General features: G+C 40.4%; 1 protein-coding gene across 1 annotated transcript in view; it reads right to left on the minus strand.

The window, feature by feature from the left end:
* LOC147252456 (contactin-associated protein-like 5) overlaps nt 1-13545 on the minus strand; it is a 93253-nt gene extending 79708 nt beyond the window's left edge. The window contains exon 1 of the mRNA XM_086220771.1: nt 13306-13545. Within this exon, the coding sequence (XP_086076897.1) occupies nt 13306-13378 (73 nt within the window). The 5' untranslated portion in view covers nt 13379-13545. The remainder of the gene's footprint in view (nt 1-13305) is intronic.
* Nucleotides 13546-14573: the final 1028 nt, after the last annotated feature.

Here is a 14573-nt window from a genome sequence, read left to right on the forward strand (position 1 = left end):
GAAACACTGATTGGCTTCACCCTACGTCTGGATAATATGAGCTCATTTTATGAAACCACCCACTCATCCGCCTCATTGTCAGCTATATTCAGTGTTTCACAGTGGTATCTTTGACTATCAGCCATAATTGCACATGCGACCCTTCATCCAATGTTCTCCTCGGCTCATTAGCATGACCGCTTCGACCTCAGTGCACAAACATGCTTTTTTGTAACACACATAGGCTGAATATTTACAGCTCTTGTTGCAGAGGGATTGGTGTGCCCAAATCAAATAAACATGGTTCACCAAATATGAGGGAGCCACAGTTTCCTCAGAGATATCAAGTCTCAGGAAATGTACAAACAGTTGGATATTTAAAAAAATGAGAGTTCCTAAAAATAGACCATGCAATAGGGATCGGGTAGTAGAGTGGAGGAGGCTCAGTCTTGCCCAATATTCATCACCTGTGTGTTTAATGTTACACATGCACAGTCAGGGAAATTCATGAATGTACTTTAAAAATTATGTGTCACACTGAATCAACATAAACAGCAAAATCATAGATTTTTTGAATAAAGTGGCCACATCCCTCTATTTAGTAGCACAATTATATATTTTACTGGGGAACTGTAATTGTCTAAAGCAGCATTTAAAGAGTGAATAATGGAATGTTCCCTCTCAGATAATGTCAATAAAAATGATGGATCAGAAGAACAATAATTTATCCTTTGATGCAAGTATGTGTGTGTCCTTGAACATATCTTCCCTCAAGACTGAAAAAGCAGTTGCTGTTTGTATGTACATGTTTATTGTTTGTGTGTTTCTAGGAAATAGGAAAAACCTGATCGTTTAAATGCCACCCCTTAGGCTCCAACTGATGTTTTTTTAATTTTTATCAATTAATAAGTCAGATACTTTTGTCTTTGTGACTGATTGCTATTACGAAAAAAGGGCTGTTTCATGTTATCATAGCCCGAAGCTGTGTCTTCAGTTCCTGGATTAGTCTGACACAAAAACCAACATCACTGGGTCAAACTTACAGAACGGCTTCAGTTCTGTTTGGTGCAGCCACCAGCCTCGACACACATTTCCTCAAATCAGCATGGTTCACCCACAAAACTTTGCTTTGCTGCTGCTTTATGTCACTTAGAGCCAAATCATTTTCAAAGAGCAGCAGCCAATAAGAAACTCCCACACTAAAAGACCTCCCTATTGACACACTGTCACTCAGCTATTAAGGAACAAACATGTTTCCAGTCCAGACAAAAAAATCTTTTGCAAAAAGCTAATAAAGAGCATTTTAGTTCAGGGTTCTGTAAATGACTTAAGGGCTCTCAGAGTTCACGTTACCTCAATATAAACACATAAAAAAATTGCAATTACTCTACTGTTGCATCTGAAATTATTGCTACACGTACCAAAATATGTATACTATTCGTTAACATAGTTTTGAGGGAATATACAGTAGAATGCACCTTTATTATCTATCACTTCACTTCCTTGGAGCCTCCTTTCTGGTGAGTAGCCAGTGGCAACATCAAGTCCACTGGCACCTCCGATACCAACATTACACCTGGCAAATGAAAAATCATACACTTATGTTGTCAGTGAGTATCTAAAACTTGCAGAATTTCAGGTAGATACTATGACTAATAACAAAGTTGCATTTATAAAAGAAAGCCAAACACACCAAAGAGTATGTTCCAAATGTGCACAATCTCATGCATATGATTGAATTGTGGTAATTACACTTTTAAATAATCACGAGGAGGGCTCATATATTAACCCCGTACCATCTCCAATATGTTTACACGTGTCTGAATATATATTTGGCCTTGTGGTTTTTAGAAAAAAAATATTGCAAGAGCCAGTTTTGACAACCCTAACACAGCAACCATTGATCAACAAGATTGCTTGTACACACTGTGCTCATATCATAAACATGCTCTGCTGTGGGCCAGAAAACCTTAAAACTATACAGTTACAACCGTTACAGCAGTGATAACCCCTGCAGTCTGTTGGAGGGTGAAGATGTTCAGTCAACACAGACCACAGCATCAATAATATCAAAGGTACAGCGATAGTATCTGGTAACAGAGTGGCCTCAGACCTCTGTGTGGTATTGATAAAACCTAATATGATACCTTGCCAGGGCTAACAGGCTTCGGGGCTCAGTGACCTCTGCTCAGCCATACCCTGAGAAGAGCCGGGGTATCAGTTGACCATTAGGCCCCAAACGCTGGCTGAATTCAAGGAAGCACAGATCAATATAATTGAGAAACATAACTGTCGCACTTCATTTCTCCGAACACTACAGTTCTGCTTCCAATCTAAAGAGTCCGATAAGCATTTACAGGAAGCTTACAGGATATTTGACTGAGCTATCAACATTTTAGTGATAAAAATACACACATCATCAGCAAAACATAAATTATTCAAAGATAATTCAAAAAGCATAACAGTGGGTTTTGTTAGGGGGTATTTTTAACACATTTTTTATTAATGGGCGAATGCTATTTTATGCGGTTTCCTGGCTGTTATGACCTCATATTTGGATACTGGAGTCACTGAAAAGGTGCCAGCCCTCAGTGCAACTGCACTGGCTGACGATTTCATGTCACCAGTGATGGGCAAGCCTCTTTACTTGCTAATACATTACTCTGCAATAAATAAAGATTCACTATTCTGAAGTTATCAAGAGAATTGCATAGCTACAGTGGGGGAGTTGAAAGTCTGCATTGCCAAGTGACAGCCCCAAAATGTCACTGCTCTAGAGGAGATCTGCATGGAAGAATTGGCCAAAAAAACAGCAACAGTTTGTGAAGACTTACAGAAAATGTTTGACCTCTGTCATTGCCAACAAAGGGTATATAACAAAATATTGATCTGAACTTTTGTTACTAACCAAATACTTATTTTCCACCATAATTTGCGAATAAATTCATTAAAAATCCTACAATGTGACTTCCTGGATTCTTTTCCCCCCATTATGTTTCTCATGTAGAAGATGATGAAAATTAAAGGCCTCTCTCATCTTTTTAAGTGGGAGAACTTGCACAAAAGGTGGCTGACTAAATACTTTTTTGCCCCACTGTACATTGAAACTTGAGATTCTTTTTACATTCAATTCAATTCAAACCACAGCAGTAAAAGAAAAAGGGTTCCCTGGGAGGCGGTGGACACTGAGTCCAAGTAAGCCATTGTCAGGGCAGCCGATCAGAGCTGTGGCTATAAGGTGGTGGTGCCTGTCGCAGCGGTAATTCCAGAACCTGTTGGCAGACACAGTGAGGAATACCGTCAAGCTGACAAAGGAGTCCTATTGGGCCCTTTTGGCCCACGGGACTCCGGAGGCAGCTGACAGTTACCGGAAGGCCAAGCAGTGTGCTTTGGCAGTTACTGAGGCAAAAACTCTGACATGGGAGGAGTTCAGCCATGGAGAACAACTTCTGGATCACTTAGAAGAGATTCTGGACAACCATCCACTGTCTCAGGAGCGGGAAGCAGTGCACTGTCAACACCTTGTATTATGTGAGCAGTGTGCTGCTGACCTTGACTCAAGATGTTGTGATGTGAGGAAGCAGTGCCTGGGAACTCTAAGGTGGGCTCTCCTATCTCTGAGGCTGAGGTTGCCAAGCTGGTCATAAAAACCTCAGTTGCAGGGCCCCTGGGGTGGATGAGATCTGCCCAGAGTTCCTCAAGGCCCTGGATGCTGTGGGGCTGTCTTAGTTGACACGAATCTGCAGCATTGCATGGACGTTGGGCGCGATGCCTCTGGATTGGCAGACTGGGTGGCGGTCCCACAAGAAATCCTGCGGGGGGGTTCTGGGATTATGGGGTATCAGACTGCCTGATATGGGCAGTTTGCTCCCTGTATGACCAGTGCCAGAGATTGGTACGCATTGATTCTGTACATAACTTTTATGGACAGAATCTCTAGGTGCAGCCAGGTTGTTGATGGGATCCGGTTAGGAGGCTCTGCTTTTTGTGGACGATGTGGTCCTGCCGGCTTCATCGGGCTGTGACCTTCAGCTCTAGTTAGATCGGTTCACAGCCAAGTGTGAAGTGGCCTGGATGAGAATCAGCGGCTCCAAGTCAGAGTCCATGGTTCTCACCCAGAAAAGGGTGGAGTGCCATCTTCGGGTCTGGGATGAGACCCTGCCCCAGGCGGAGGAGTTCAAGTAACTGGGGGTCTTGTTCATAAATGAGGGAAAGATGGATCATGAAATCAACAGGCGGATTGGTGCAGCGTCTACATTGATGAAGACTCTGCATCGGTTGTTGTGTTGGTCCTTGAAGGCAAAGCTCTCAATTTACTGGTCGATCTATGTTCTTACCCTCACCTATGGTTATGAGTTTTGGGTTATGACCAAAGGGACAGGATCACAGGGACAAGCGTCTGAAAGGAGGGTGAGAAGCTCCGCCATCCAGGAGGAGCTCGGAGTAGAGCCGCTGCTCCTCAACATTCAGAGGAGTCAGATGAGGTGGCTCGGGCATCTGTTCAGGATGTCTCTCAGACACCTCCCTGGGGGGGTGTTCAGGGCACATCCAAACAGTACGAGGCCTCAGGGAAGAACCAGGCTAGTTGGAGAGACTATATCTCTCAACTGGTCTGGGAACACCTTGGGATCCCCAGTGAGGAGCTGGACGAATTAGCAAGAGAGAGGGAAGTCTGGGTTTGTGTGCTGAGGCTGCTGCCCCAGGATGGATAGTTGGATGGATGGATGTTTGCTTCCTCTGTCACTTTGTTCATCCACTGCCTCCTCTATGTGTCCTTATAAAGTCTGCAGGGATGTCCATTACTGTGGATGCCATATTAGCCGTGGCAAGCCTCTGTAATCAGCTGGTCCCTGGTGTAAACCATCAAAATATGGAGGTGCTAATTGAAAAAAGTAAAACCCTCTCTAAGTGGTACAAGGTTACAACTAGTACAAATAGTAAGTATGGCAAAAGACATAAACAGACAAGAACAAGCTAAATAAAATGGTGTGATTTGTTTATTCTGCAGATGCTACATGAAGGAGACCACCACCTCCCATGTACAACATATAAATACAAACACCACAATTCTTTATTTGAGGTTATTAAACACTGATGGAAATATAGTTAACATTATTCAACACGTCTGGGTAATAAAATAGCTTTAAAAAAATTGTACATTAGCACACTTCCTTTCAGTGCTTGTCAATCTTCAGTTTATACTGACTGTTACATCGAAGCCTTGTGTATAACTACTGCACTGAGTAATGTGTTTCATTAAAGCATAGCGAGTGGTGTTGGTTTTTGATTTTACATCATGATCAATAATCTCAATAAGTGTTTGTGGTCTCATTGGGAGTTTGCATGGTGGAATACTTTTGTCAGTTTGTGGTTTTTGTTTACTAGTTGTTAAGCAAATAACAGCTGTACTTGCCGGAAATTATCAAGTGTCTAGTCCTCCTTTTTTGATGAATGTCAAGAGAACTATGGTCTTATCAATATGTCTATAGATCTATGGTGAAAAACATGCCCATGTGGACTTTCCTTCTCTTATCCATTGTCATCCCATTGCGACACAGCTTGACACGGGGGCTGAAGGCCATATCTCCCAAAGCCTTTGTGAGGATGCTATTCGTGGATTTTAGCTCAGCATTTAATACAGTCATCCCCCAAAAACTGGTCATGAAACTGAGCAACCTGGGCTTAGGCAGCTCACTGTGCGCATGGATATTGGACTTCCTCAGGAGTAAACCCCAGCAAATCACAATGGGAGATCACACTTCCTACACACTCATCCTGAGCACTGGAACACCACAGAGGTGTGTCCTCAGCCCCCTCCTCTTCTCCCTCTTCAACCCATGACTGCTCCCCCGTTCACCCCACAAATATCATCATCAAGTTTGCTGACGACACCACCATTTTAGGACTGAGTAAGAACAACAATGAGCCAGCCTACAGGAAGAAGGTCCAAGACCTGACTGACCGGTGCTATGACCCCCCCCCCCCCCGCTCTCCATTTGCATTATGAACCCAAGTGTTGCACGAATCTTACTTTTTATAACAATGCACATACAGCTGTATTTATTAATAATTGTTTTTATACTGCTTGTACATAGCGTGTTGACATATTGTCGTTATCTATTGTGTTATACTGTACAGTTTTTTTTATGTGTTCTTGCTTTCATGTGGAGCTGCTATACTGATTTTCACAGTTAATGTCACGACAATGTTGATAGGGACAAGAAAGGATACAATTCAATTCAATTCAAGAGGAAGAGTACTACAGTATCCTGCATGTCTAAGGCTGCATGTCATGTCTTCATCATAGACAACACAAGACTCGTGGACAGCCCTTCCTGGTCTGAAACCAGCACGAAACATCCCTGAACCCTACAGTATATTGTTTCCAATTTCCAGCAAGAGGTGATTCGAACAATTTTTTGTCAATAAGCATTTCCCTAATGATTGTAGTTCAATTTGAAATAAAATAATGAATCTAGCAGACATTACCTTAAAGTAGTATTTATGCTTAGTGTTTTTGCCTTCTAACTTATCATAGTTTATTTTGTCCTGAATCACTTCTTTGTTACTCCAAAGTGCAGAAAGAGCCAGCCACCTATATTTAGCGTAATGCTTATCAAGGCTTATTACATATTAATTTCATTATAATAACAAAGATATTACAACATTTTTTGGAACATTTACATGTATCCTGGTAGAGGTTCACCATGTGCAATCCAAGTGGAATTCTAAGTGTACTGTACGTCTTTCACTTTTTGGTGTCTTATTGTACCCCACCTCTCGCCCAATGTCAGCTGTGATAGGCTCCAGCCCCCCCCCCCCCCCCCCCTTATTGGAGATGGATGCTCAACATGTAAGGCACAAACAAAGACCCAAACACCTCCGACTTCTTTTACCCAAAGGCTGTTTTGTTTGTTGAGGCTTTTGTGACAACAACTTCATCGAAAAACTTTTTTTTATGAATTAGGAGGATATTAAAAGCATATTTTGCAGTTTCCATTCCAACAAATGTATGGACCATAATATCCATTCGGGACAAGCCTTGTTTGTTGTCAAGAATTGAAATGAAGATGAAATTACTTTTTCTAATCCAACCTCAGTTTAGTTTAATTCTTTTCAAAGCCAAAACAGCCATTGATGGACAGATACAGAGATCTGGATGAACAATTTTGGAAAAAGAAAAACATCTGATTGCAATTATTTTGATAATATTATTTTGATATCGCAAAATCAAAATTATTGTCAACAACAGAGGGATCCTTTAGTCTTCCGTCATTATTCAGATATTTATAAAGATACATATTGAAACGATAATGGTGGGATCTTGTCTGGGATCCATACCAGTCTTTACTATATGATATACATAATAGGACATCTCCAAGCACGACAATATTTCATTTAGAATGGCATTTTGCAACCTCTGCAATTTGGATATTCCAGCACAGGCCGTATTTCAGCCCATCAGTATCAATCTCTAATTAAATCCTTCTTTTACAATACTTTGAAGATGACCGACATTCATGAGTGCTACTTCTGTTTTTACAATGGCAGCACACCCCATTGTCAAGGTATTACCCCATTATCTTTAATAGGCATTTGCCTTCATCGTGTTTCATTCTGTTATGTAATCTTCTGTTCTAATCAAAACCAATTTCAATTTCATTGGACTTTTTACACACACCCTTCAGCAGAAAAAAAGAACATTAGACCTAATTCATGTCATGTTCTTACAGACAGACTTGTTCTTAAATACCCCAATCTAGTCTTACCGAAAGAGGTAAACCCTGGTGGCTATTAGTAACTCATTGTACATAATATCTATCCTGTTCCGCTTGTAAATGTCAGTCACCTAGGCTTGCAAAGACTGTAATGTTGTTGGTACACAATACATGTCAGGAGGAAGAAGATAAAAATAGTTTAATTTTACAGACCTGAAGGAAAGCCTTTTGGTTGAGGTTTAAAAATAATCCTATTGTGTACAAAAACTCTCCTATGATCTTGGAAGTCTCCACTTGAGACAAAAAAGGCGAGGTGATAGGATGAATCATCTGCCTATCACCATCTATCAGTAGAAAAGCAAAAAAAATATTTTCAATGGAGAAAAGTCATCAGTTATGTTCCATTCTCTTTTAGAGAATAAATAGCACCACCTTAGCATCTATGCTAATGTCTTTGAAGAAATAGTAGCTCAGATTTGCTCAAATGATACTGACTGGTCCAAACCCCACAAGCATTTAACTTGAAGCCTGAGACGAGACTAAATTGTTAGTGGGTGGACGATCAAAGTTTCAAAACGTGTTTTTTTCCTGCCAAGTATAACATGCGTGCATTGTCAATCAAGAGCTCAAACATCAGAATGGAGCCAGCTGTAGCTGTTGGTCCTAATGGTCACGCCCCCATCATCAGTACACACGCACTAAAAGCCTCTCTCGCGCGCGCGCACACATTCACACACAGAGACGAGTCTGGTCCTGTCTGCAGCGGACGAGACACACATCGTGGCAGCAGCAGCGGTGTTGGGTGCTCGTAAAAAGAGGGATGATTAAAGCATAGCTAGTCAAAGTCTAGTCTATGTTAGGCTCGCCCTGTGATGCATTTTATTTTTTGTATTAAGCCTAAAGTTTTGTGGTGGTGGTGGTAGTGGTGGTGGTTACACCTCCCCCCTGGTGCAGAGACCGCTTCCTAGTGCTACATGCTAAAGCTAGAATGAATGGGGCTGCCAGGGGCCCCGCTAACGTTGGCTCGTTTAAACCAGCCCTTCTATTAATTTAGCATGTTATGAATAAAACCCCTGTCCATTTGTGGACGGGTGGCAGGTGAAATGCTTTGACCCATGTTTGTGGGACTGGGAAACACGGTAGTCTTCAGACCTGTTGCTGTTCCCTATTGTAAGCAACACACGTGGATGCTTTAACCAATAACAGCAACTAAAGCCAATATGTAGGACATATGGTCATTCATATGGAAGTCAAGTGTGCTTTTATTTTTTGTTTAATCCTATTTTATTGTGATACAATACTCATATTGTGTGCCAGTGTGTTGTCTGCATCTGCAACAAAATAATAAAAGTAAAAGGTAGAGAAAGAAAAAGAGGGGAAAAACTCACCTTTGAAAGTTAGATCAGTTTCAGTGTGCTTCATTCTAATGCCTGTATTGGCCTATTAAGTACATACACACATATCTTTTATTTAGAGGTATCTTTGATATTTGACTAAAACCTTTGAGTTTTCGTCGACTAAAACTATCAAGGATAGAAATGACTAAAATATGACTAAAACTAAGAAGCATTTAGTCCAAAAGACTAAGACTAAAACTAAATCTAAAATGCCTGCCAAAAAAAACACTGGTTTGAGTTTGAGAGTAATTAATATTTACATGTGACATATATCTGCGTATTTGGCCCAGAAGGAACAGTCCCTATGATTGTGTCAGGGACTTACTGAGTAGGGCTGTCACAATACTCGATACATATTGAAAATGTATTGAAAATGACATTTGATACAGTGTATTAAAATCAACGCCACGAGGCTTTGTTGTTGTTCATGCGTCACGCCTGAGGCATGAAGTCACAGCATCCTGTGCATCCTGTGCATGCACACGTCTGACTGGGGAGAAAAAAAGACACACGTCTCTCCACCGAAGAAGATAATATGAGTATTATCAATGACAAATAGGAAAACCCTCCCACCTTCTTCAAGTCAAAAGTGGGGCTGTATTTTGGCTTCCCTGTGCTTTATAATGGCACAAGACAAACCGTCGACAAATCTGCAGTCTGTAAATCATGTGTAACACGAGTTCTTACCCCACAGGCAACACAACAAACATGGGGGCGCATATTCGCAAGCATCACAAAGATGTCGATCTGGATGACACAGTCTCTCTCTCTTTCAGAGAAAAATTTTCGGATAATTCAACTAGGGCTCAATTGATAATGAAAGCAGTTGGGGCGTTAATTGCATTAGACATGCAACCCATTTCAGTGGTGGAAAACCAGTGCTGATAAAAGTTTGAATCGTGGCCTTAAAATCGGAAGTTGTATCAAATGGTGGATTGGACGTATCGTGACAGCCCTATGACTGAGTGACTCTGAGACTGAGTCACTCCACGTTGTTGAAACGCATGCAGCAGAGTAGCAGTAGAGCAATTCACACTGAGAAAGCGCTAGCAAGCATGATGCTGACATCACTGTCATCCTGTAGACTCAGCAATAGAGGATGAGCTAATTGAGGCTTGTCCTGGTGTTTGCGATCCACAGCTGACTACAGAGACATCCAAGCTAGCCGTTGATTTTGAGATAATTTTGCGACATCGAAGCTAACTAGCAAGTCTTGTGTGAGTGCACTGTTCACAGCCAACAGCTTAATGTCAGGTCAGCAGACTGTTGTCTTTATAAAACTGACATAAATGTCAACACAAATGAAGCACTGCCGTTACCATTTACCAGAATTTAAAAAAAAAAATGCTAAATTTGACTTACGTTGAGGCAGAGTGTAACCAACATTCAAGCAGTCTTTCTTCGTCTATCAATGCATTTGCCATCAATTTCGAAAACGAAACAAAAGCTTTGAATCAGACATGTTTTTGAATCCATTGTCCAGGAGAATGTCACCTCTTCACTAACTAACTTGACGCTGCAAAGGCTTAACAATTTTCAGGTTTTATAAATGCTTTTTTTGTTACATTTTGTCAGTTTTGAGCAAATTCCTTGCCTCAAATGCTAACTGTGATTGTTATAATTGACAATATGCTTCAGGTATATTGCAAAGTTCTAAAAATAAATTCCTTCTACGAGGAATCGATCATCCCTCGAGTAGTTAGTTGAGCTGGGAAAATATTACTTGTGCTGATCCTGAAAAAAGAACAGCTGAGCTCTTTTGATAGTCATTGAAAATATGTTTCATTTATCAATAATATTGGGAATGATATTGACTGAAATTCAACATTTTATAGAGATATATTTTTCAGCCAGGCCAACTCTTTATTCACTTGCACCGCAATGGTCATGCCAATGCAGTGTCATGCCAATACGTGCATCAATTACCTCTGTGACACCCAGTGACATGCTTGTCATTATCTCTTTGTAAAGCAAACGAAACTACAAAACAACCATTTAGAGAATATGACACATTACTGCTCCCCTCCCGCTGTTTCTATCTGATGAATATGAGAGCAGCTCTTTGGTCTCAGAGGAGCCTCTCAGTGATTCATCTCAGTACAGTGTGTCAGAGTTGATCACCGCACACATTTGAGAACCACACGATCGTCATAAATAAGTAATGCCGTGGTCAGTTTAGCTAAATTCTTCACTTTAAAATAAACTGCTCAAAGCCTGACGCAGGACAGGTGTCATGTTCCCCCTCTGAGATCAAAGATACATATCATATGATGTCATATCGCATAACATGAAGCCATGCCCCTGGTGTATTCACATATTCATATTTTGGGAAATGCTAGATTTTTAACATGACAGGAAAGGTCTGAGGCCTTGTCAACAGACAATCTTATTTTTCACATGTGACACATTTACTCCCACGGGAGCATGCAAGAAACTGGCCATGAGATTATAATTTCAAATTAGATAGATTGTGGGATGTACATTTTTCCCTGACAACAGAGCTAGATAGAGTCATAAACGGTGGGTTCATCTTCTGGGGAGTGGGACCATTGTCAGCACAAGTGAAACCACAAAAATGTCAATGTACACTTTATGATTTTTGTGAAAATGGAGATTTGTTCACAAACATCCAGTTTACATATCATGGAAATGGAATCAGATCAGTAATCAAAGGACCAAATGAGTGTTCAAGCATTGTGGCTTCACCCATCGCCCAAATGAATGTACACAACTTCCACACAACATAATTCTTCCAACTGTAGATCTTCTAATATCAAGGACACATATTTCTTATTTTCACGTCTGTATATTTTTCCAGAAGTACTCAAAATAAAGTTATTTTTAATATGAATGACAATACCTTCATTGAAAAACAGAGGACTAGATCTGCCTCTTGAACAAGATCTCCCCCAATATTTAATAGTCTCTTCCTTGACCTCTGCTACCTCTTAATGGACAAACAAAGGACCACAACTGAAAGCATTACCTCCTTGGGACAAGTAATAAATCCTAATTTAGTTTACCACAGAGAAGTTGATCCATCTTTATTTTGGACTGTGGGTTTTGGTGCCTTTGAATTGTCTTCATCGTTTCTAATATTCTATCCATCCATTTTATGTCACTGAGGGAAACTCATCTTGAAGATAGAAAACACATTTGGTGACTGAGTCTATACACGTATCCGAACATTCTTTTCACACACATTTAATAGGCCTCTCATAATGCTGTTCGATGAAAATTTGTCCTAGAAATTACTATGATAAATGATATTTTTACAACATTAATTTTAACAGCACTTTTGACCCTGATATTGTGATCATATAAGAGTATAAAATTAGACTGCAACATTGTCTTAAATTTATCATCATCTAAAAATCTAGCGCACACTAAGACAATCTTATTGTATTTTTCTTTTCCTGGAACAAATTCCTTTCATTAAAATCAAGGGGAAAAAACGTGAAAAATGTGTTTCCCATTTGCTGTGCAACAGCCAAAATATCTGATTGAACATCTATTTATTAAGCAATAATTTAAATAGTATCATACCATCATGGCATACATAACCTGAATGCTATCGCTGCTTATCTGCTTATCTCTAAAGAGATTAGTGTTGCATGGGTTGACGATAAATATACATATAGATAGATAGATAGATAGATAGATAGATAGATAGATAGATAGATAGATAGATACTACATGCCTGCAGTGTTGAGCTTCAATATAAAGTAAGGAAAACCACAATTTTGTTAAATCACAGTAATGATATTCTCAGTCAACCATCCACCTACAATACAGATATGGCCAGTCAGCAGTTTCTGTTCTCTAACACACATCCACTAAACCTGACTTACAAACTGCACATGGAAGCTTTGTGTGTCTAATAACCACAGGCCAACTAATCTAGTCTGTCCAGGCTGCACTGGACTTGTGAATGACAAGGGATCAACCTGCTTTCTTGACCTTCATCTCAAACTGGGCGGTCTAGACGTTAAGACACAGACATTAATAACTCCATCTGCATGACACAAGGTAACCCACTTTAAAGTTGATTATTACAGCAGCACCTCGTATTCTCCCTCCCTCTGCCACAAGGACGCAGGTTGCTGCCTGTCATAAATCAGCTTGTGTGTTTCTGCACATCTGCCCGGCAGTCAACTTTATAACAGACAAGAGGAACTTACAAGTGAGCTGCATAAGTGGAAGGTACTCACAGTGAGAGGCGGCGGACGCTCCGCTGAAGGCGCGCAGGGTAGAGAAGGTGAGCATATGCAGCAGCAGGAACATCTTTCAGGCGAACGAGCCTGTTCGCTCGTATTTTTATCCGTGTGTCGGGGACCGAGTGACCAGTGTCAGGGGCTACAGAGGAGACGGTCCTCCTCCTCTTCCTCTTCGGTGCAGAGAGAGAAAGAATGTGATGAGATTTGGAGGAACAAACCGCTCCCACACGTCGACAGGCTACTCCCTCAATGTGAGTGAGGCAGCCTACATTTGCTTAGCTTCACCTCTCTCTCTCTCTCTCTCTCTCTCTCTCGCTCTCTCTCTATTTATCTATCTTTTTCTCGCCTCCCCCACTTCTTCCCCCGAAATTAAGTATTTCATGTTTGTATTATTTCAACAGATATACCTACCTTTTAGCTGACTATTCCACCCATCAGTGACATACTGAATGTCTCTTAAACCATTATAATAGCCTTATATATATATATATATATATATATATATATATATATATATATATATATATATATATATATATATATATTTCCATTCCTGAATAGTAATAAAAGATTCGTATAATATGTCTTCTCAAGAAAGAAACGTTCTTTATGGGCACATTTCTGCTGACAGGCTGGCAGCCTAAATACAAAAAAATACAAATACAAATAAAAATAAACATGTATTAATTGTTTTGAAGCGATAATTCTCCTCAACAGAGTAATTTGTACTTCAAGTACTCACAATTACATGTATTGAGCTCATTAAGACATTTTCAGATGAGTGAGAGGAAGTTGGCCCAAATGATTGCCCTTCCCGGTCATACTCAGCAAGCACAGACACTGAAATGTTAGTTTTTTGCTCAAATCAAAGCGTCACTGAGCATACGGCTGAATAAAGAGGGCATCGATCAGACAGTGCTCTCGAGAGTCTGTAAACAGACATTTCTGGGCAGATTCGTTGCGCTTGTTGTTAACTGGCAGTCATCATTAGCTTCATGTCAAATATACATGGCTCTTTCTTTTTGCATGCCGGCATGATAAAGAAGAAATGCAGAAGGGGATAGCATCTCAGTGAGTTTAAGACACAAATTTGTTTAAAAAAAGATAAAATACACTTGTTGGATGAAATATTTCTTTCATGTTCCCCTACAGAAACCCAGATAATTGCTAATAATAATTACTTTTCAATACTAAATAAGAGAGGAGGCGTGCCTCGACAGTCCTGTGCCTCTCTGTAGGAGAAAACATCATTGTTGGAAAAA

The sequence above is a fragment of the Aulostomus chinensis genome, chromosome 12, assembly GCF_037954235.1.
Source record: "Aulostomus chinensis isolate RoL2024-O1b breed Wild chromosome 12, RoL_Achi_v1.0, whole genome shotgun sequence".
Lineage (NCBI taxonomy): Eukaryota > Metazoa > Chordata > Actinopteri > Syngnathiformes > Aulostomidae > Aulostomus > Aulostomus chinensis.